Source organism: Amia ocellicauda, chromosome 9, assembly GCF_036373705.1.
Source record: "Amia ocellicauda isolate fAmiCal2 chromosome 9, fAmiCal2.hap1, whole genome shotgun sequence".
NCBI lineage: Eukaryota > Metazoa > Chordata > Actinopteri > Amiiformes > Amiidae > Amia > Amia ocellicauda.
Window position 1 is genome coordinate 9653233 of NC_089858.1, and position 23563 is coordinate 9676795.

Genomic DNA, 23563 nt, shown 5'->3' on the forward strand with positions numbered 1-23563 from the left:
CCTGGTTTACAGGATTGATGTTGTTTTGAAAGAGGGGCATGTAGCCTGGGGATGTGAATATTAATCCTCTGTCGGATGTGTTACAGGTGCCAATCCTTGTGAGCACAGTGGCAAGTGCATCAACACCAACGGTTCGTTCCAGTGCAGGTGTCAGCAGGGCTACACAGGCCCACGCTGTGAGCTGGATGTCAACGAGTGCATCTCCAGCCCCTGCCAGAATGATGCCACCTGTCTGGACCAGATTGGGGGCTTCCACTGTATCTGCATGCCAGGTGAGACCACTGCCCCACTGCTGGCCGGTGAAAGACCTAATATAAGAGTTTCCCTTTCCACCCCTGAAAAGCCACTAGCTGGTCCGGCCTTGATTTGCATTCAAAAATCCATTCAGGCTACATGTTAACTAAATGCTTTTTCCCCTTCCCAAATGCAATTTATATCAAGCCTATGCCAAAGCTGCATAAATAAATAAAATAAAGTTTTTCCCCTAAATAACTATAAATCCAAAATCAAGTCTTCCCAAGTTATATCCCACTGAGCAAGACCATATATGGAAACGTTTCAGAAACCCTTTTTCTCGCGTTACTGGACGGCTGTGTACGCAGAGTGCCTGCCGTCACACTGAGCCCCATTTTCTGTTTCTGCAGGTTATGAGGGAGTTTTCTGTGAGATCAATACAGATGAGTGTGCCAGCATGCCATGCTTGAACAATGGGAAGTGCATCGATAAGATCAACGCGTTCCAGTGCGAGTGCCCCACAGGTGAGAGAGCGGGGGTCGATGCAGACTCCCCCCAGAACGGCTTTTGAACTGGGAAGCGGAGACAAACTTTAATCCATGCCTGGAGGCAGGCTTAGCAGGACAGGCTTAAAATGGTAGGAAGATCCATAGGAGAGAGGCTTACCAAACAGTTTAATGTAAGCCATGATCTCTACGAAGTGTGGAACTGTAAAGATTGCACTTTCTAAGTTTCAGATCGGATGCACACACCGGCAGAAAAGTTTACTTAAAATGACCTACAAAACAGATAACAAAAGATTAGTTATTCTGGTCATCTTGAGTGTCATACCCTTTATATTGCTTCAACCTGATTTTATATGAAGTGTGTGTAAGTGTGCTTGCATGATTAGACGTTTTATTTGCTAGCTACATGAGTTACAAAGTTTTTTTGGCATGTTGGTTGCATCAGTCTTGCATGACTTGATATTTGTAAGTGTGCAGTGAATGCAGCCCCTGTTTTCCAGAGAGACTGATTTGGAAATTCCCATAGTTCTTGTTGGAAGATTGTAAGCTATTGAATTTTAATTTAAAAAAAATTTCCTGTAAAAGGAAATGTGGGCAAAGGGGTAGAAAAGGAGGATTGTGCCACCTAATCCTTTTTTCCCCATTTTGGTTGAGCCAATAGAATTATTAGAGGAAAAACAAGTCGGTTCCTTGCAAAGAAGGATCAAAGGCAGATGTAGAAAAAGAGGGCATCATTACCCTGTTGATGGATTGGAAGAGAAATCCTAAAATCTCAATGTGGTGCCTACCTATGTCTCTGCAGTGAGCAAGAAAGATTAGCGGTTGAAAGGATTCCAAAGTATAATGGGGAGCTACAGGCTGAATAGTGTCTGCGGAAAGGCAGCAGCACAGAATACACAGACAGTTAATCTTTGTAAGAGGTGTTGGGGGGGTTTGAAGTTCAGGGTCTCTGCTTTTGCTTGAGATGTAAATAAGTTATTATGTGAGTAGGGTCAGGTCTCCATTCACTCTCCTATGCAGCATATCCATGGAAACTCGCAGTGGGGCCTTGGAAATGTTCGATTCTATAGGAGAGCGAAAAATCCGTCATTCCAGGGAAATCGGGGAGGTAGAAACTATAAAATCACTCAGAATAGAGCCATGATGTCGAGTTTCTATTTGGGGGGTAGAAATAAAATACTGGAAATGCCACTGTAGAATAAGCTAAGGCGACTGATACAAACGAATATTTATATTATATTAATTAATTTAAAGCAATAAAATGGTTATCCCCATTGGTAGGGGTTTTACAGTAAGTGTAATTTTCAAAAGGTACAAATAAAGAAGCCCCATTTGAGCAATTTCGTATCTAATTTTTCATTTGAAAGCATTTTTGCAATAAGGTGTTATGCAACTGCTTTCTGCGCCATAACACTTTATTTTCGTTACATAAATCAGGCTTAAAAAATGATTGTAATCGACTTCCTACCTTGGCTCCTTTGAAAGTCATGCAGCCAGCGTTTTCCCATGATGTACAAAGTGCTTCATATAGCATTGCTGGTCTCTCATAGTACTGTAACTTTAAGTAGAAGACACCCAAGTTAAAAAATAATAAATAAAGTAACTAATGAAAAGTGAAAGCCTGTCGATTGATTTTTGAAAGACAGTGGGTCTGAATAGGAGAGGGCACTGCTTGAACTCTGCCTTTCACACAGGCAGGCAGCGCGAGGGGATGGAGAATGCATATTGTTATGGAAAAGTTGAGGGGACAAAGGAGACACCCGGTCCACATTCATAAGACAGTTACGCTTTTGTTTGGAGCTTGTGGTTATGAGGCCTTTTTTTTTTTCCCCGTTTGATTGAATCTGAGCTTGGGGTTTGTTGTTTACAATAGGGGGAAAGAGGGATTTGAAAATACTTGTGATGCTACAAAATAGAAAAAAAACTGTCATTTTTTAAGAATGGCTCATCAGGTTCTTTAGGAACCTTGGTACCATTGGGCTGTTTTTCATGGAGTACCATTCCTAATATGAGCCAGTTTTCTATGTAAAGTGGCCAGGCAGACAATCAAAAGTTTCCTGGCAGCTTGAGACATTTCCTCTTGCTTGCTTTCCTAGGATTCTCTGGTAATCTCTGCCAAGTGGATATTGATGAGTGTGCCAGCACCCCCTGCAAGAACGGAGCAAAGTGCGTCGATGGGCCCAATAAGTACACTTGCGAGTGCACTGAAGGTATATCTAATGTGTGTATGTTTTGGATGGAGAGGGGAGTGCACATATGGATTTAAATGACCAATCTAACAAAGAAGCCCATCATTACTAAAACTGGGTTGTATTATTGTGACCTAGTAAGGGAATTTTCAATCCATTCACACTTTCAGTTATTAATCTTCTCATTGTTATCCAAGGTTACAGTGGCATGCACTGCGAGACCGACGTCAATGAGTGTTACTCTGACCCCTGCCACTATGGCACCTGCAAGGACGGCATTGCCACTTTCACCTGTTTCTGTGAGCCGGGCTTCACCGGGCGCCTGTGTGAGACCAACATCAATGAGTGCCAGAGCCAGCCCTGCCAGAACGGGGGCACCTGTCAGGACCGAAACAACGGCTACATCTGTACCTGCCCTAAGGGAACGACAGGTAAGTAAGCGAGCGGTATACGCTGAAATGGATCCCTGTTCAGTTTGTTGGAAACGCTTCATGATATTTCAACCACAATCCTTGTCATCTCCTTAAAAAAAAAAAAATGGAAAAGTCAAAAACCGGTGACTTGTTTTTTTCTCTGCTCTTTAGTGCTTTGTATTTATTTTATTTGGCAATTTGGTGTTAATAAAAAAAATAATAAGGAAAGGAAAGATTCTAGTGCATATAAGAGAAACTGAATAGTTTGGTTTATGTTTCAGGTTTCAACTGTGAAATCAACATGGACGACTGCAAGAGCAAACCCTGTGACTATGGGAAGTGCATTGACAAGATCAACGGCTACGAGTGTGCCTGTGAGCCGGGATACACAGGTGAGCCGAGGGGGCTGGGCTGGGCGGTCACTGGGGCTCCCAGGGGTGCGTGGGCAGGACAGGTGGCATCCGAGCTCAGTTTAAAACATTCAGCTCTCGGGTTACCCGCTCCAGGTCGGAGAACAGTGGCTCTAGGTTGTAGAGCTGGCAAGCCATACCTGAAAGCCTTTGGTTTCTTCTTTGACCAAAAGATTTGATGACGCCTGGATTTAAAAAGCCTGAAAGTTAATCCTTTCAAATGGATTCTTTAAAGATACATGAACCTTTTTTGTTCTTCTTTCAAGAACAAAATTATTACATTTTATCAGATTAATTTACAAAAAGTAACTAACCTTTGTTTAAATAATCCTCTAACGCACTGCACCCCCGCCCCCTCAGATTTCTTTAAAATGCATAAGCTGATGGAAGACTTGTAAGGAATTAAAACAAAAGTCACAACCTCAGGAGAAATCCCCAATCTGAAATCTGATGTATTGCTGCTCATTTAGAGATGTTCTTGGTGCATCATTTTAAAATAAGCAAATAATGTACTGAGTCCTGGTCTAATTTAGAGAAGAATAAGGTCTGGTTTAAGTGGTCAGTTGCCACTAGAATCCCCTTTTTTTTCTAGTGTGATTTAATAAATGAAATGTCAGCAATTAAAAAAAAAAAGTCCTGATTCCCATGGGTATCATATTGCCTGGCCTTGCTTAACTGGTTTGTTTGATCATGAGAGAGGGAGTGTGCCTGGCTGGATAATAGGAGGCCTGACGGACTCAATTCACCTGCGCTGGATCCTCCTTCTCATTATTACTGAGCTGCTGTGCTCCAACCGTTCCTCTCGGAGCTCGGCTGAATGGAGCCTTTCTTCTGTGGGGCTGCAGGCCTCTGTGTAGAGTTACAGGCCGAGATTATACCCCCTCCTTTTCTTTTTATCAAAACCTGGGCACATTGAAATCTGTAACAAAAAAGGAATTGTAATTTAAGGAGCAACCCCCCTTCCATTTACCATTTTTGATTAATAAGAAAGAAAAGGGGTGGGGGTGGGTTAATTGTTGGTCCGTCATGCATAAAACGAGGCCTGTGCTTCCGTACTTGTAAACAACCGCCAGTGAGATCCATTAGGAGCTGAATCAATTTCCCTCTCGTATTGTTTCTGTTTGTTTGTTCCATTGTTTTGCGGTGCAGAAACGCCACTTTTTAACTCTTACGCCTGCTCTGTACTGTGTGGATGCACTGCCTTTGCATGTTTTGAAATATGACCATTTTAAACAGTGTTGGAAATGTGCAATGCATCCATTCATAAATAGAAATATTTTGAAATCTAAGTTTGCAAAACAGTGGAGATGTTAGTAATGACCACAAGGGGGCCCTTTTTTATTTTAAACTGAGGACACAGGTTTAAATGGGCACTGTTCAGATCTTTGTCTCCTCATGTATGTCTTTGCCACAGTAACAGTCATTTCTTTCTCATTTTATTAGGAACCATGTGCAATGTCAACATTGATGAATGTGCTTCTAACCCCTGTCATAATGGTGGCACATGCAAGGATGGTATCAACAGCTTTACCTGTGTCTGCCCTGAGGGTTACCACGACCCCACCTGCCTCTCTGAGGTGAACGAGTGTAACAGCAACCCCTGTATTCATGGCAGCTGTCAGGATGATGTCAATGGGTAAGTCAATGAAGAATCGAGTTTCCTTTTTGGAACAAAAAAAAGTCACTGGAGGTCAGAGCAGTGAAATAGTTTGGCACAAAAAACATGACAGTGTTGATTCTGCAGTGTAAGAACAATGGATTAGGTTATATATCATATTAAACCCTAAGCAACCTAGCATGACACAGACACATTGACACCCTGTTATGTTTAAGACCTATACTCACTGAGTTCTTAAGGCTTAAACATTCAATTCTTGATGTTGTTACTATTAACATCCCTAGGTTACATGAGATCATTAGACAATTAATATAATTATAGTTTATCTTTCTCCATCAGATACAAATGTCACTGCGACTCTGGCTGGAGTGGCACCAACTGCGATATCAACAACAATGAGTGCGAGTCCAACCCCTGCATGAATGGAGGCACCTGTAAAGACATGACCAGTGGCTATGTCTGTACTTGCAGAGCAGGATTCAGTGGTGAGTGTCCCACTCCTGTCTTGTGCATAACAGTGCTTTTTATTTATATGAACTTGATAAACCCCATTCATGGCAACGTGTCCCTTCTAATACAAATCTATATTTTGTCTTAAAACATTTTATAGGTCCTAACTGCCAAACTAACATCAACGAGTGTGCTTCTAATCCCTGCTTGAATCAAGGTACCTGCATTGATGATGTGGCTGGCTACAAGTGCAACTGCTTATTGCCTTACACTGGTAGGATTTTTTGCCATTTGATGACTATAATAGAGATGTGAAATGTTTTAATTTCTGTGTAAATCGGATGGGAACACCCAAGTTGTTTCTTGGGGGAATTCCCTCTGCACGTCTCTCCCTGTAATTCAGCATTTTCAGAGCTGATGTTGACCAGAAGAACAGGAAAACATCTTCCTTTTAGTTTGGCTTCAGTTGACTATAGTGATATGGACTATTCTTGACAGAATGAAATAAAATGTCTGTTTACATTGTGCTACACTTTTTTCACTATTGTTTTCAAAACCTTGGAGTCAAACTGGCATTTGTCTTTTGTAACAATACAGGCACATATTTGTTATCGGTCTAGATATGATGTTCTTTCCTACCACAGTGTTATTTGAAAAAACAGATTTTGACACTGTTTTTGGGCAGAGCTTTTGTTTATTCTTGGAGTCTTCTTTTTGGAAAAATCCACATTCCTCCCGAGCTGGAATAATATCGGACTGGTTATGCAGGGGTGGGAACTGCTGCTTGACCCATTTCCTGTTTGCCCGCTTCCTGCTTCCTGTCTCACAGAACAGCAAAAGCCTGCACAATGGCAGGAAACTGTGGCGCTTTTCCTGCTGTCGCTTGTTGCTGTGGAAACTGATATGGAAATGACTGGAGATTCACACTATAGTACAAAAGTGACTGCATTTTTCAGTCCTAAAGGGAAATCTGTCCAAATATCAATTTAACTTTAAATGTATACTTAAACATTGACGAGAATCATTCTCTGTACAATCACATGCATTTTTTACATAGAGAATTATACAATCCGTTTTTTAGTTGAGTCCTTTTCTGATCCAAAATGTGCGTTCTCTTCCAGGGGAGAACTGTGAGGTTCTGCTCGCGCCATGCAGCCCCAAACCCTGTAAGAATGGAGGCGAGTGCCAGGAGTCGGAGGATTTTGAGAGTTTCTCTTGTGTGTGTCCAGAAGGCTGGCAAGGTAAGGCAGCTGCCATCCAGTCCCAGTTAACCCAGCAGTGTGTGAGAGAATGCAGAGCTCTGTATACATCTCTAAAATGTAGTGTAATTGGTGTGTAAATGTTTTTGTTGTCAATAAAAAAAACAAGTGCAACCAACATCTAAAGAACTAATGAAAATAACTGAGTCTTCTCCTGATAAAAATATAAAATGCACAACTGTGTACAGACGATAGCTGTCAATGCCAATTCAGTGAATACGAGCTTGAAATGTGATTTGACATTCACACAGGTCTCCCAGTCAGGTGTCCAAGAGCAGGCAATAATACATGCCTCAGTCTGCATAGGAAAATGTAAGGGGGTTTGTTCTGAAGCTCTGCTGTGTTTCTCTCCACTCCCTCCTGCAGGCCAGACCTGTGAAATCGACATCAATGAGTGTGTGAAGAACCCCTGCCACTACGGGGCCTCCTGCCAGAACACCATCGGCAGCTACAAGTGCAACTGTAAGGCGGGATATACTGGGCGCAACTGTGAGACCGACGTAGACGATTGCCAGCCCAGTAAGTCAATCCATTTCTTCTCTCGCTCATGCCTACAGACACTGATTTTTGAAAACTGTTCAACAAACATCAGACAAATAGGATGATCGTATCGATTTGCCTTCAGAATATTCTTTGGTTTTTTGTATTTAATACCCCGTCCGCAATTCTGGATTACGTTAAACCTAAACAAATAGCATTCAGCTAATGAGGGAAGCTGACCGTGCCCTCTCCCCCGGTCAGATCCCTGTAGAAACGGAGGCTCCTGTACAGACGGCGTGGACACCTTCATGTGCGTCTGCCTGCCCGGCTTCCGTGGCAGGAAGTGTGAGGAGGACATCAATGAGTGCGACAGCAACCCCTGCAAGAATGGCGCTAACTGCACCGATTGTGTCAACAGCTACACCTGCACTTGTCCACCAGGCTTCAGCGGCATCCACTGTGAGAACAACACCCCCGACTGCACAGAGAGGTACGCCCCACAACCGTACATGGTGCACAGTGACGCATTGAGATGCCCACTTGTCCGCTGACTTGCAAGTAGCACCCACCGAGGAGATGTGGCCCACTCTTGCTATTCGATGGCTTTGACAAGCAGCTCTTGTTTGAGGTCACCATACACTGGGGGTAACTAGATGAGGGCACCACCTAAGCTGCACTGACTCTGACCGCAGGAATTGTGCCATTTTGTTATGTTGGTAGTTGGTTCCTCAGAAGCACGGCTGTAAAATGGAAGAGCGCTGACTGTTAAAATGCTCCCAACATCTAAATAAAATCATTAAATAATATTTAATCTTCTCTCCTTTAAAGTTCCTGTTTCAACGGAGGCACCTGTGTGGATGGCATCAACACGTTCACCTGCCTCTGCCCTCCCGGCTTCACGGGCCTCTACTGCCAGCATGACATCAATGAGTGCGACTCCAAGCCCTGCCTCAACGGAGGAACCTGCCAGGACAGCTATGGCACCTACAAGTGTACCTGCCCTCAGGGTTACACCGGCTTGAACTGCCAGGTAACTGATGCCAGCTTTGGCATCTAATGAAATCATTGTTTACGAGCCCATAAAATGAATCCTCTAGAAAGTGATCCACACCTAGTGTAGCCTTGGTAGTGTCAGTCTTCCACCTTAAAATGTCCCATCAGTGTGCTGAAGTTCCTGTGTAGGCCCTGCTGCATCAAGCCCATTTTCCCCAGCGTGAACTGTTCTTCCTGGTTTCAGAACCTGGTACGATGGTGTGACTCTTCTCCCTGTAAGAATGGAGGCACATGTTGGCAGACCGGGACTTCATACCGCTGTGAGTGCCAGAGCGGTTGGACTGGGCTCTACTGTGATGTGCCCAGCGTCTCCTGTGAGGTGGCAGCTAAACAGCAAGGTAAAGATTCCCAATTCAGAGACACTTATGAAAGTCCGGACGCCACGGTCTCTTTCGCTTCAGTGCAAAGATATTTCCTTTGTATTAGTCGTGATCAATTCAGAAGATCACCCATCTTCTTTTAATTTCAGGTATTGACGTTGCGCAGCTGTGTAGGAATTCAGGTCAGTGCCTGGATGCGGGCAATACGCACTACTGTCGGTGTCAGGCGGGTTATACCGGCAGCTACTGTGAGGAGCAAGTGGATGAGTGCACGCCCAACCCCTGCCAGAACGGAGCCACCTGCACCGACTACCTGGGCGGGTACACGTGTGAGGTAAATACCACACAAATCCCTGTGCATTTCTATGAATTTAACTAGCCCCCTCTTATATAGTGACGGTGGTGCTTTGTTCACTCTAAATGCAGATGTCGGCCTTCATTGAGCCGGGTATATCGAACACTGAACTGAGATTCCCTTCTCTTGCGAAACAAAATGCATACATTCTAGCCTTTATGATTTATCGCACAGTGCCTCTCTGCTCGAACACTTACAGAAATGGTGCTCTGCTTAATTCTTAGGACTCGATTTGCGGTGACTGACACACTAATCCTTCCTGAACCCACTTCAGAGCGAGTGTAAATTCCCTTAAAACTATCCTCCATCTCTGGGTGTCTGTCTTACTCATCTTTTCCGTAAAATGTTATTCAGCAGACGGCATGCATCTTGCAGCTCCTGATATCTGACTCTGGTACAATCCCCGTTAACATGTATTGTTCTTTCTCTCCACAAAACTGATTGGCAGCATATTTGTGACTTCAATCCAAACTTCTAGTTTGTGTTTATCTCGACAATTTAAATTGCTTGCTTAGACAAAATAGAAGGCCGGGCCAGATGAGGCAAGGTAAACAAAACAAGCTTGTTTCATGTCCGACATTGATTGTTCCGTGTTTCTTTCCCAGTGCGTGCCAGGATATCATGGAGTCAACTGCTCAGAGGAGATCAATGAGTGCCTTTCCCAGCCCTGTCAGAACGGAGGGACCTGCATTGACCTCATCAATACTTACAAGTGCTCCTGTCCCCGGGGAACACAAGGTCAGTAGAGATAGCAACGCATGTTGGACCATTTCAAATGGCCTCTTCTCCCAATGTATAAGAGCTTAGAAAACATCCATCGTGTGTCTAGCATTTGAGGCATCTGCTGGGATATGAGTTTGATTTTATTTAAAACAAAATCTTCCTTAGAAATGAGTTATAATACTAACAAAGCTTTTGAATTGGTCCAAAACCTTCTAAAGCCTTCAGTGTTCAAAAACTATTTTATATACACTCACCTAAAGGATTATTAGGAACACCTGTTCAATTTCTCATTAATGCAATTATCTAACCAACCAATCACATGGCAGTTGCTTCAATGCATTTAGGGGTGTGGTCCTGGTCAAGACAATCTCCTGAACTCCAAACTGAATGTCTGAATGGGAAAGAAAGGTGATTTAAGCAATTCTGAGCGTGGCATGGTTGTTGGTGCCAGACGGGCCGGTCTGAGTATTTCACAATCTGCTCAGTTACTGGGATTTTCACGCACAACCATTTCTAGGGTTTACAAAGAATGGTGTGAAAAGGGAAAAACATCCAGTATGCGGCAGTCCTGTGGGCGAAAATGCCTTGTTGATGCTAGAGGTCAGAGGAGAATGGGCCGACTGATTCAAGCTGATAGAAGAGCAACTTTGACTGAAATAACCACTCGTTACAACCGAGGTATGCAGCAAAGCATTTGTGAAGCCACAACACGTACAACCTTGAGACGGATGGGCTACAACAGCAGAAGACCCCACCGGGTACCACTCATCTCCACTACAAATAGGAAAAAGAGGCTACAATTTGCACAAGCTCACCAAAATTGGACAGTTGAAGACTGGAAAAATGTTGCCTGGTCTGATGAGTCTCGATTTCTGTTGACACATTCAGATGGTAGAGTCAGAATTTGGCGTAAACAGAATGAGAACATGGATCCATCATGCCTTGTTACCACTGTGCAGGCTGGTGGTGGTGGTGTAATGGTGTGGGGGATGTTTTCTTGGCACACTTTAGGCCCCTTAGTGCCAATTGGGCATCGTTTAAATGCCACGGCCTACCTGAGCATTGTTTCTGACCATGTCCATCCCTTTATGACCACCATGTACCCATCCTCTGATGGCTACTTCCAGCAGGATAATGCACCATGTCACAAAGGTCGAATCATTTCAAATTGGTTTCTTGAACATGACAATGAGTTCACTGTACTAAACTGGCCCCCACAGTCACCAGATCTCAACCCAATAGAGCATCTTTGGGATGTGGTGGAACGGGAGCTTCGTGCCCTGGATGTGCATCCCACAAATCTCCATCAACTGCAAGATGCTATCCTATCAATATGGGCCAACATTTCTAAAGAATGCTTTCAGCACCTTGTTGAATCAATGCCACGTAGAATTAAGGCAGTTCTGAAGGCGAAAGGGGGTCAAACACAGTATTAGTATGGTGTTCCTAATAATCCTTTAGGTGAGTGTATATATATATATATACATGTTTTTTTTTTTTTTTGTGTTTTTTTTTTTTAACATGGAATAAGTCCACTTTCCAACACATTTAGATTATAATGATAAAATCAGTCGACCTTCACAAGTGTCTTGACCCCGTGACCCATCCGTCCAGGTAATAATGGTACTTCCCTCCCCTCCCCAAGGTGTGCACTGTGAGATCAACATGGACGACTGCACCCCGTTTGTGGATCCCACCATCAAGGAGCCCAAGTGCTTCAACAATGGCAAGTGTGTGGACAGGGTAGGTGGCTACCACTGTATCTGTCTGGCCGGCTTCGTGGGAGAACGCTGCGAGGGAGACGTCAACGAGTGCCTGTCAAACCCCTGCGACCCACGGGGCACCCAGAACTGCATTCAGCTCGTCAACAGCTATCGCTGCGAATGTCGCACTGGCTACACTGGTAACAATCCTGTTTACATCTCCTGTTTTAGAGAAAAATGTCCCATTAGAAGAACAACATTGCAGATTTTTGTCTTGACTAGAAAGCAGCTAGGCATATTTTAATGACTGTAGCACCTTGAGACTGGAAATGCTTTATGAACCAAACAAAATCAATCTTTCACTAGAAGGAGAGTGATTCAAATCAACATTTTAATGTTCAAGCAATAACCAACTTCCTAAGAGTAATCTGGCAAATTTAGTTACATCAGTTTAATGCTTACATTTTCTTCCGTCTTGTCATTGCAGGCCAGCGCTGCAATACTGTGTTCGATGGCTGCAAGGGAAAACCGTGCCGTAATGGAGGGACGTGTGCCGTGGCCAGTAACACTCCTCACGGGTTCATCTGTAAATGTCCTCCTGTAAGTATATCGGTGCATTCTTGGGCAAAAAGCATGGAAATATAAAAAATGGGTCTTGATGTGTGACCGATTTTTAAAACCCCAACCAAACCTCTCCTCTCTACAGGGCTACACCGGATCCACGTGTGAATATGACTCCCGCACCTGTGGCAACTTGCAATGCCGAAATGGAGGCACGTGCATCTCGGGTCACAAAAGCCCCAAATGCCTGTGCACGGCTGCTTTCACTGGGCCCGAGTGCCAGTACCCAGTGGACAGCCCCTGCAACTCCAACCCCTGCTACAATGGGGGCACCTGCGAGTACTCCCAGGAGGCGCCGTTCTACCATTGTGTGTGCCCCACCAACTTCAACGGGCTCCTGTGCCACATCCTGGACTACAACTTCCAAGGCGGCTTTGGGCGTGACATCACCCCTCCCCCCGAGATCACGGTGAGCTGTGAGATCCCGGAGTGCGAGGAGCGCAAGGGCAACAAGATCTGCGACAGCCTCTGCAACAACCACGCCTGCGGCTGGGATGGCGGCGACTGCTCACTCAACTTCAATGACCCCTGGAAGAACTGCACTATGTCCCTGCAGTGCTGGCGCTACTTCAACGATGGCAAGTGCGACGAGCAGTGCAACAACGCCGGCTGTCTGTACGATGGCTTCGACTGCCAGAACCTGGAAGGACAGTGCAAGTGAGTGCCACCTCTCCTGCCCATGAGAATTTATTCTGGTCACTGCTTTCACATAAACGATTGCTTTGCCCTATAAGCACACAATCTATATGCGAAAGCTCTTGTTTTTCAATTCTGATTGATATTCAAATATGGAAGATGTATGTTAAAAGCAATAGGTAACCCACAAAAGAGTAAAATTCCCATTGATCTTGCTGGGATAAATGTTGCGACAATGTCAGGAAGAACAGCCGACACTAAATAGGAAAATAACATAACCATGCCTTTCCTCCCCCCCCTCTCCAGTCCTCTGTATGACCAGTACTGTAAAGACCACTACGCCGATGGCCACTGCGATCAGGGCTGCAACAACGCTGAGTGCGAGTGGGACGGTCTGGACTGCGCCAACAACATGCCTGAGAAGCTGGCGGACGGCAGACTGGTGCTGGTGGTGCACATCCTCCCGGAGCAGCTGAAGAACAACTCCTTCGGGTTCCTGCGGGAACTCAGCAGGGTGCTGCACACCAACGTGGTCTTCCGCAAGAACGAGAACGGCGAGTTCATGATCTACCCGTACTACGGCAATGAGCAGGAACTCAAGAAGCACAACAACAAGAGGTCGGCGGACAGCTGGACGGAGCTGCCCAGCAACGTATTCAACAAGATGAAGAAGTCCATGTACACTGTGGTCAATGCCAGAAAACGCAGGGAGCTGGACCAGATGCAGATCAAAGGGTGAGTATACAGCAGGCTTTCTAGATGACCATGTTGCTGCATGAAGCCACTGATGTTGGATTTTTTTTAGGCCACAGCCCACCATCACACTCTTTAAAAGCAGAGAAAGCACAGCTGCCAATTATCAAACCCTTTTGATCTTGACATTGTAGTCCAAGGAGTTCTGCAATCACTGACAATCGATGATTTTGATAAATAAAGGCAGCAGCAGCAATCTCATCTTAACCAGACTGCAAGGCTTGTTGTCTTGTCAGATGTGCAGTAAAATATAGACGTGACGTAAAACCTCTGCTTCACTTTTGCCTTTGCAGGTCGTTGGTGTATTTGGAGATTGACAACCGTCAGTGTTATCAGCAGTCAACGGAATGCTTCCAAAGTGCGACCGATGTGGCTGCTTTCCTGGGAGCCTTAGCCTCCAGTGGAAACTTGAATGTTCCCTACATCATTGAGGCGGTTACAAGTGAGTACACAGGCACGCTTCAGAGCTCTGAACACTAATCACTTCCTTAACAAGGCAATCACCCACCTACAGCTCCCACACCCTTCACTTTCGCAGCACTGATTGAAATTGTAATTTGTGCCCCCGCCCCCTCCCTACCACCAGTGAAATTCTATTTTGGACCTTTAAGGGATATTTTATATTCTGCCATGAAAGATACCGTTGCCGTTAAAGGTAAGCACTCAATCCTGGCGTTAGTGTTTAATCCCACAGACTGCAGGCTCCAAAATGGTTAATTGCTGTATATCAACTGCCCCCCCCCACCCCCCCCCCCCCGCCTCCATATACACACAAACCCCTCCTCACAATAAAGGGATGCTGCAACCTTCACCTTGTTGAGTGTAATACCAGGACTTAATGCATCTCTAAGGGTCTAGGTGGTGAGAGTTTATCATTTCAAAATCGTTAGTGGGAAGAAAAAAAAAGAAAAGGATAAAAAATTGATCGGGAGTGTGCTAGAAGTTGGGAGTCTTTGTTATCTTGAAAATCCTAATAAATCCGCCGTCTTTACAGCTTAAAGCGCGTGCAGTAATTTGAAGTTCATTAATCCCTTTTTTTTTTTCTTCTTCTTTCACCCCCCCCTTCCTTAAAGAAGAAATGGTAAAGTTGTCTCCTGGTACACTGGGCTGAGAGGGGAAAGGAGGTTTTTTTTTTTTCCTTTTTCTTTGAGAAGTGGTTAGCAATTCTGATTATTAGCGAATGAAACGACCTTGTTTTACAAATTATCTCGCTTGCTCGCCTGGTTTCTGTATACAAATAGAATTCTCGGGCCAGGCTGTGGGTTCGTCTTCCTCGCGCGCTCTCTCTCTCTCTCTCTCTCTCTCTCTCTCTCTCTCTCTCTCGCACTCTCTCTCTGTCTGTCTCTCTGTCGGCTTGCCTGTGTCTGAGGGTGATGCCTGGGCTGGGGCTCCTGGTTGTTGACTGACAAAATGCGTCTCTCTCCTTCTGCAGGCGAGAATACCCAGGCCCAGCCACAAACAAAGCTGTACCCCATATATGTGGTGCTGGCCGGGTTGGCGTGCATGGCATTTATCGGGGTGGGGGTGGTGGTCTCTCGAAAGCGGCGCCGGGAGCACGGCCAGCTGTGGTTCCCAGAGGGCTTCAAAGTCAACGAGCCCAACAAAAAGAAGCGGAGGGAGCCGGTCGGGGAGGACTCGGTGGGATTAAAGTAAGTGATCATCCACGCGCTCACACTTTTTCTCTCTCTCTCTCTCTCTCTCTCTCTCTCTCTCTCGCTCTCTTTCTTCCCCCATATCCCCCCCCCATCTAAGGGGATGCTTATTTTGGGATGCAATTGTCAGTCTTTTAATGAGGAGGTGTTGTTGTACAGTGTAGAGATGGGGGTGGGGTGGGGTTCCAGGGGTGAGCTAGTTTTTAGTAGCGTAAGTAGGTGGGGGAGGGAGGGGGGTGTTAAGATGTATTTGATTATGGTAGCTGTTGGGACTGCTTGATGAAACGGTACCCAAGCACGGTAGTTGGAGTATTTTTTTCCCTTAACTTGCCTCCCTGTATTAATCTACATCTGTCAGCACGGTGCATCAAACTAAATCCTTTTCATATTTGCTTTCTATGGAAACAGGCCTCTGAAAAACTCCTCTGACATGTCCCTGATGGATGATAATCAGAACGAGTGGGAGGACGAGGAACCTTCAGACACCAAACGATTCAGGGTAAGATGAGCACTTTTATCACGGTCTGAAAAAATGTACTTACAGGTGCAACAGAAAATTAGACTTGTGTGGGAATGATTGTACACTATGTTACCAACCCCATAACCAGAGCAGGGCTGAACAGTACATAGGACTGAGGAAAACAGTTTGGAATAGTAATTTAATACATTTTAAAGGCATAAAGCTGCCTGATGATCAAGAATTTGCTTTTGGTATACTAGTAAATAACCAACAGGAACTGATCTGGTGAACTGTATAAAACTTACTGTAAAGAATTTTATCTTTAGTCTTTTATTGGTAGGGGACACTTCAGTGGTCTTTAATAGACTGGGGTCAATAATAGACTTAATTGGAGTCTATTGATGGCTGGGAGTGCGGTATCTGACAGCAAAGTTTCTCTCCCCGGCAGTTTGAAGAGCAGGCTATGTTGGATCTGGACGATCAGACTGACCACCGGCAGTGGACACAGCAGCACTTGGACGCTGCCGACCTCCGCATCCCCTCCATGGCCCCCACGCCCCCCCAGGGAGAGATCGACAGCGACTGTATGGACGTCAACGTTCGTGGCCCAGGTACGGGACTTTTCCTCAAAATTGCCCTTGTGACAAAAAAAGTTGCACATCGCCTTTCTTTGGTAGTTAAGACCCTGATTCTTGTAATGCAGAGCACAGCCTCTTCTATTTTCTCCTTACTTGCCGTTTTAAAACCTCAGTCTCCAATCAGTCGGTCGCACAGAGTATTATGCATTTCCTTGGCAAGTTCCGAACATTTGAATCAACAGACCTTCACAAAACAGTTTACAAAATACAATTGTGAAGGTTACATTAGCTTTCCTCAGCAGTCTTCCCTGAAGGAGCAGCTACTCTGTCAGCAATGCTGACAACTGTATGGGATACTGTAGAGCATGCCTTTAATGTGGCTGGGGAGCATCTTCAATGTGTAGGAGTAGTTAAGGCCCAGCAGCCCTTGGGGCAACGCTCTGCAGTTCAAAGCAGAAAACTGAAGGCTGAAGCCACTCGGGAGAACTCTTATTTGTACTCGGGTTAATAATTTGCCCTCCAACAGATCTTTATTTTTCTTACCTTTTCTTAATAAAAGACAATACTTGTATACATTTCAATGCCGCCTTTTGTGAAGTACATTTTTATTTTGATTTCTTAAAGTATGTGCATTACTTTTGGGGCAAATCAATGAACTCCTATCAGAGGAATCAAGATGAGTAGATCCCAAAATGGGCCATTTCTTTTGAAGAATGAGACCTCTCTGCCTCAGCAGGCTGAGCTTCTTTTCAAAGACAATATTTTTTAGATTTTTTAAAACCTGGATTTGGCTAGCTTAAATTGCCTTTTGAACTGATTTCCCCACTTAGATTTTTAAGCACGCAAACAAGTTTTTTGTTTTTTTGTTCTGGGCCAATTGAGCACTTTTCAGAAAATGTAAGGCTATCTGTTGGGCCATTGCTAGGGGTGTAGGGACAGGAGGTGCTGATGTCTGTGGCCTTTTCTCTTGCAGATGGCTTCACTCCCCTGATGATCGCCTCATGTAGTGGGGGAGGCCTGGAAACAGGCAACAGCGAGGAGGAAGAGGATGCCTCTGCAAACGTCATCTCCGATTTCATCTACCAGGGTGCCAACCTACACAATCAGACAGACCGCACTGGAGAGACTGCCCTGCACTTAGCTGCCCGATATGCCCGCTCTGATGCTGCCAAGCGCCTACTGGAGGCCAGCGCGGACGCCAACATCCAGGACAACATGGGCAGAACGCCCCTTCATGCCGCTGTGGCCGCAGACGCCCAAGGAGTCTTCCAGGTACTTTTCCAGCTTGGAAAATGCTCAGAAACAGTGAATGGAAGTGAAGGGAGTTCCTCCCCTTGTTGGAAATTATCTCCATTATCGGATTATTCATTTTAAAGGGGAGAGGTAAATGAACGGATTCTTATAGTAAAATGCCAATTTTGAAAATGGTAAATTAACTGAGAGAGGGTTTTAAAATTCCTATGGCCTGTGTAGGGTTCTGTAGAGTGTTAAAATACAAACCTTTATAATATATCAGGTGTTCTACACATAAGTGAGGAGTATTAATTATGTACAAGCATTTAGTTTTTTCTTTGGCATGTTGCTTTACAGATGCACCCAAATTATGCATCATGTGGTTTGTGGACAATATATCAGGCTACTTGGCTGGGTGTAGCTTCCCCTCTCCTTGCATTATCTGCCTTTCGATCATATCGGACCCTAATGAGTCACTCGGTTCTTTTTCAGATCCTGATCCGGAATAGAGCGACTGACTTGGATGCCCGCATGCATGATGGCACCACTCCTCTGATCCTGGCAGCACGCCTGGCCGTGGAGGGCATGGTTGAGGAGCTCATCAACTGCCATGCGGACGTCAATGCCATCGACGACTTCGGTAAGCTGGAAAGCCCTGGATAGGTTTATTAGAAGAAGCTGTGCTTTTTAAAGAAATTAGGTCTCTGCTACAGAGCACAACCTAACTGAAATGACTATCTTTGAGTCATCAACCCCTATCATTGAGTCACTGGGGTCTGGTAGCTTTATGGCATTTTGACTTGTACCAGTTCAGGCTTCCATTTAATCCCCCTGCTTTTAGTTTTTTTTAACCTTGAATACTGTTAGCCATAAACCATTCCGAGGCATTTTGGAAAATCATTATTAAAGTTGTTTAAATTGCCGTTGTCATGTTGCTTTCCTGACCGTTGGCAGTCCGAGATGTTCCGAGTTGCTGAATGTAATTTTTTTTTTTTTTTTTTTGGTCTTATTTTCTCTCTCAATTTTGTTTACAGGCAAGTCTGCTTTGCACTGGGCGGCCGCGGTGAACAACGTGGACGCTGCAGTTGTATTGCTCAAGAACGGTGCCAACAAAGATATGCAAAACAATAAGGTAAGGGCAGGATCAATTTGACTGCAAATATTGGCAATGTAATGATCTGGGACATTTTATTTTGTATTGATATGGTTCTTGATGTCCAGGCTGTTATTTCTCTGAATTTTCAAGTAGTTTAAAAAAAATATATATATATACATATATGGTTTTACACAATTTGAGAGAGCTGAAAAACTCATGCATCCATGTTTAAAACAAGACTCCTGACACTTGTATATTTCTGTGACCTATCTGATGATGCACTGACCTGTGGAGTGTTCTTTCGTTCACCAGGAGGAAACCCCGTTGTTCCTTGCTGCTAGAGAAGGAAGTTACGAGACCGCCAAAGTCCTTCTGGATCACTTTGCCAACCGAGAGATCACTGACCACATGGACCGACTGCCACGGGACATTGCCCAGGAGCGTATGCACCATGACATCGTACGCCTGCTGGATGAGTACAACCTGGTGAGGAGCCCCCCCATGCACAACGGGCCGATCAGCGCCACCCTCTCCCCTCCGCTCTGCTCCCCGAACAGCTACTTGGGCAACCTGAAGCCCTCTGTACAAGGCAAGAAGCCCAGGAAGCCCAGCACGAAGGGTATCGGCTGCAATGGCAAAGACGCCAAAGACATCAAGGCCAGGAGGAAGAAGTCCCAGGACGGCAAGGGGAGCCTGCTGGATAGCTCAGCGGTGCTTTCTCCAGTTGATTCCCTGGAGTCTCCTCACGGGTACATGTCCGACGTGGCTTCTCCACCCATGATGACTTCGCCCTTCCAGCAGTCGCCTTCCATGCCTCTCAACCATCTGCAGGGCATGTCTGACACCCACATTGGTGTCAATCACTTGGGCATGGCAGGAAAGCAAGACATGACAATGAGTGGCTCCAACCGAATGCAGTTTGAGTCCGTGCCGCCCCGTCTCTCCCACCTGCCCGTCTCCAGCCCCAACAGCTCCGTGTTGAGCAATGGCAGCATGACCTTGGCCATGGGCGGAGGAGCTGGTATGAACAGCCAGTGTGACTGGCTCTCCAGGATGCATGCCTCCATGGGCCAGAACCAGTTCAACCCCATGAGGAACGCAGGCCAAGGTGGCATGCACCAGGCCAGCCCATCTCTACAGCACAGCATGATGACCTCTCTCCACAATGGGCTCCCCACCACCACTCTGTCACAGATGATGAGCTACCAGGGCATGCAAAACACCCGACTCACCACCCAGTCGCATTTAATGCAGGCGCAGCAGATTCAGCAGATGCAGCACCAGCAGAACCTGCAGCAGCAATTGCAGCAGCAGCAGCAACAAAGCATTCAACTGCAGCATCAGAACTCCAATACTGCCAGCAGTGGTCACCCCATCAGCCAGAACTTCATTAGCAGTGACCTGAGCCAGTCGGATCTGCAGCAGGTATCTGGAAACACCATACCCATCCATACCATCCTGCCCCAGGAGACGCAGATCCTTCCCACCTCCCTCAGCCAAACCATGCCCAGCACCCAGTTCCTCACCCCTCCCTCACAACACAGCTACTCTGCCCCCTTGGACAACACACCTAACCACCAGCTACAGGTCCCCGATCACCCCTTTCTGACCCCCTCCCCAGGATCCCCTGACCAATGGTCTAGCTCTTCCCCACATTCCAACATGTCTGATTGGTCAGAAGGCATCTCCAGCCCTCCTACAAGCATGCAGTCTCAAATCGGACATATTCCAGACCAGTTCAAGTAGAGTTGCAATGAAAATTGCTGGCCTGGGTGGACCATTAAGAGTTTTGCAAGAATTCAAGAAGCACTCTTTAAAAAAAAATAAAAAAAAATAAATGAAAAAAAATAATAATAATAATACAAAAAAAATATTAGGAAAAAAAAAACTTTTGACTGAAGGATCCTTTTTATATGGTTTTATACTAACGAGGAAAGAATTATGTTCTATTCATTTTTGTATTTATTTATGTACTGTTTATTTTACATGGAACAAAGAAACACTGCCTTGTTATTTATGTTTTTATTGTTGCCTGTTAAATTCCTGTGGGTGTAAGAATCAGACCATCGGTTACATCTTAGGAGGAAAATAAACGGATGTAGCTTTTGTAGAGAAAATCTAGCTTGGCTTATTTTATGTAAATGCTTTTGTCTGCCATATAAGTAAAGAGCTGTGATTAATGTAAACACTGGGTATTTATTGGTGTCTTAATGTTACTTTATTAATTTGAATGTACACCAGTTTTTTTTTATTATTATTCTACTGTATAATCTGTAAAGTGCTTATGAATGTTTTTTCTTTTAGAACCATTTTATAGAACACATTTTTGAATCTTTGTTTAAAGTTTCAGTATTATGTAGATGTATATTTGTCTCTTAACAGAAATTAGATTTTTTTATTTTCTTTTTTTCTTTGAAAACACAATTTTTTTAATGCAGGACCATTGCAATTTTTTGTTTAAATAAGGGTCTTACCTTACCAGGATCCATAAGCTAACTTTGCATACATCAGTGCTGCTTAACAGTGTTGTATGTACCAAAAAAAACTAATTGGAATTCAAATATGTCTTAAGATATCTGTATCCCGGAAGACTGTCCTTGTCCTCCAGGTAATTGCCACTACAATTCGTAAAATAACTCCAATTAAAATTATACTTATCGTATTTATTTTTGGAATTATAGTCTATGGAAGAATTATATTTATGTCCAAACTGTAGTAAAGCCAAATTCCACAGGTTGAATCTGAGAGCATAGGGGAGAAAGGAAAATGTTGTTTTGCCCAAAAAAGGTGCAAGGCAGTTTGAAAAACTTTTGCGTTTGTGATTGTACGTTACAGGGGTTTCTCTCAAATGTAAGAGAGCAAAAGCACGTTCTGTCTGAACCAACAGCAACGGCACACCAACGAGTTGCTCGGTTTACCAGCCAGATTGAACTGAATTGTCAGTCTATGTGGGGTGGTGAAAAAGAAAGAAGATGGGGTTAATTAAACTTGCTGTGAGAATCTACACAAAGATTCCACAGTTCTTAGTTTCCCTACATCCAATCCCGTATGTCGTTTCTTTCAGAAACGGTAATGTGGCCAGAATCTTTTAGTTGTGGAAGGAAGGAGGGGTTATTCTTTCCTCTTCCTTCATGCAATTTTCAGAAGGTTTCAGTGACAGTAGTAAAGTGTTCGAAATAATAAGCCTGTGGCAGATATTTGAAATGTGTAAATAAGGTGTTTGTCTTTAATGTAAGGAGGATTTTGTTTCAGAAATCTTACGACTTAAGCATGTCGTGTCACTTAGAGATGTCACAATGTGTGGAGGGATTTTTGTTCTAAAATCATACAGACATGTATGTTTGCTAGAGTTAAATATAAAAAATATATGGAAATGTATATGTATGAAATAAATGGGATCCTCTTGAGGGCCCTACAGAGGAAAACAAAAAACAGAAATATTGAGGCTTTATAAATCATTATTTATTGACTTGGGCCGTAATACAAGATAATCCACTCTGTATCCTTCGGGATTAGGGTACGATGTATGAACTCGGCATTTTTAACGAGGAGAGAACTTCTGTAGTGTCCCTGTCTGGTGTGGTGTTGTGACATCTCTAATGCTTTCTAAAGGGCATCGGATTGGTGTCGGTTCTTACTGTCATGTTTTATAAACTAGACCATAGTTTACAAAGGAAAAAAATGTAATGTCTGTCATAATAAAAAGTTACCTACCTGCAAAGTTGTAGTTTGCAAAAAAAAATGTATTTTCTGTTAACTGATTTGTAAACAATTGTTTCTTGATACAATAAAAGATGCTTTTTAGCATCTAGATTTTATTAAAACCTTGTTTGAAGTATTATTTTTTTTCTTAGACTGATTTTAGGCCTACATTTTGTTTTAGGATGATCTTCTGAAGAGTTGAAATAAACTGTGTTATAGAATGAAGTTTACTACAGATTAGATTAAGGATTTGTGTTGGATGAGGGTTAGGAGTTGATTTACCCAGTATACACTCACCTAAAGGATTATTAGGAACACCTGTTCAATTTCTCATTAATGCAATTATCTAACCAACCAATCACATGGCAGTTGCTTCAATGCATTTAGGGGTGTGGTCCTGGTCAAGACAATCTCCTGAACTCCAAACTGAATGTCTGAATGGGAAAGAAAGGTGATTTAAGCAATTTTGAGCGTGGCATGGTTGTTGGTGCCAGACGGGCCGGTCTGAGTATTTCACAATCTGCTCAGTTACTGGGATTTTCACGCACAACCATTTCTAGGGTTTACAAAGAATGGTGTGAAAAGGGAAAAACATCCAGTATGCGGCAGTCCTGTGGGCGAAAATGCCTTGTTGATGCTAGAGGTCAGAGGAGAATGGGCCGACTGATTCAAGCTGATAGAAGAGCAACTTTGACTGAAATAACCACTCGTTACAACCGAGGTATGCAGCAAAGCATTTGTGAAGCCACAACACGTACAACCTTGAGGTGGATGGGCTACAACAGCAGAAGACCCCACCGGGTACCACTCATCTCCACTACAAATAGGAAAAAGAGGCTACAATTTGCACAAGCTCACCAAAATTGGACAGTTGAAGACTGGAAAAATGTTGCCTGGTCTGATGAGTCTCGATTTCTGTTGAGACATTCAGATGGTGGAGTCAGAATTTGGCGTAAACAGAATGAGAACATGGATCCATCATGCCTTGTTACCACTGTGCAGGCTGGTGGTGGTGGTGTAATGGTGTGGGGGATGTTTTCTTGGCACACTTTAGGCCCCTTAGTGCCAATTGGGCATCGTTTAAATGCCACGGCCTACCTGAGCATTGTTTCTGACCAT

General features: G+C 44.3%; 1 protein-coding gene across 3 annotated transcripts in view; it reads left to right on the forward strand.

The window, feature by feature from the left end:
• The window catches only part of LOC136758552 (neurogenic locus notch homolog protein 1), a 44005-nt gene extending 21439 nt beyond the window's left edge, over positions 1-22566 (forward strand). The window contains exons 8-34 of one of the 3 annotated variants that reach the window (XM_066713034.1): positions 87-272; positions 645-758; positions 2837-2950; positions 3127-3360; positions 3624-3734; positions 5196-5388; positions 5692-5855; positions 5981-6094; positions 6942-7061; positions 7446-7598; positions 7821-8049; positions 8388-8589; positions 8797-8950; positions 9082-9266; positions 9893-10025; positions 11656-11913; positions 12201-12313; positions 12420-12991; positions 13277-13705; positions 14017-14165; positions 15156-15372; positions 15784-15874; positions 16284-16446; positions 17387-17685; positions 18139-18286; positions 18681-18778; positions 19055-22566. In XM_066713034.1, coding sequence (XP_066569131.1) covers positions 87-272; positions 645-758; positions 2837-2950; positions 3127-3360; positions 3624-3734; positions 5196-5388; positions 5692-5855; positions 5981-6094; positions 6942-7061; positions 7446-7598; positions 7821-8049; positions 8388-8589; positions 8797-8950; positions 9082-9266; positions 9893-10025; positions 11656-11913; positions 12201-12313; positions 12420-12991; positions 13277-13705; positions 14017-14165; positions 15156-15372; positions 15784-15874; positions 16284-16446; positions 17387-17685; positions 18139-18286; positions 18681-18778; positions 19055-20488 — 6377 coding nt within the window. In that variant the 3' untranslated portion in view covers positions 20489-22566. The remainder of the gene's footprint in view (positions 1-86; positions 273-644; positions 759-2836; positions 2951-3126; positions 3361-3623; positions 3735-5195; positions 5389-5691; positions 5856-5980; positions 6095-6941; positions 7062-7445; positions 7599-7820; positions 8050-8387; positions 8590-8796; positions 8951-9081; positions 9267-9892; positions 10026-11655; positions 11914-12200; positions 12314-12419; positions 12992-13276; positions 13706-14016; positions 14166-15155; positions 15373-15783; positions 15875-16283; positions 16447-17386; positions 17686-18138; positions 18287-18680; positions 18779-19054) is intronic. The other 2 variants (XM_066713035.1, XM_066713036.1) reach the window with 2 other exon arrangements.
• The last annotated feature ends 997 nt before the right edge of the window (positions 22567-23563 follow it).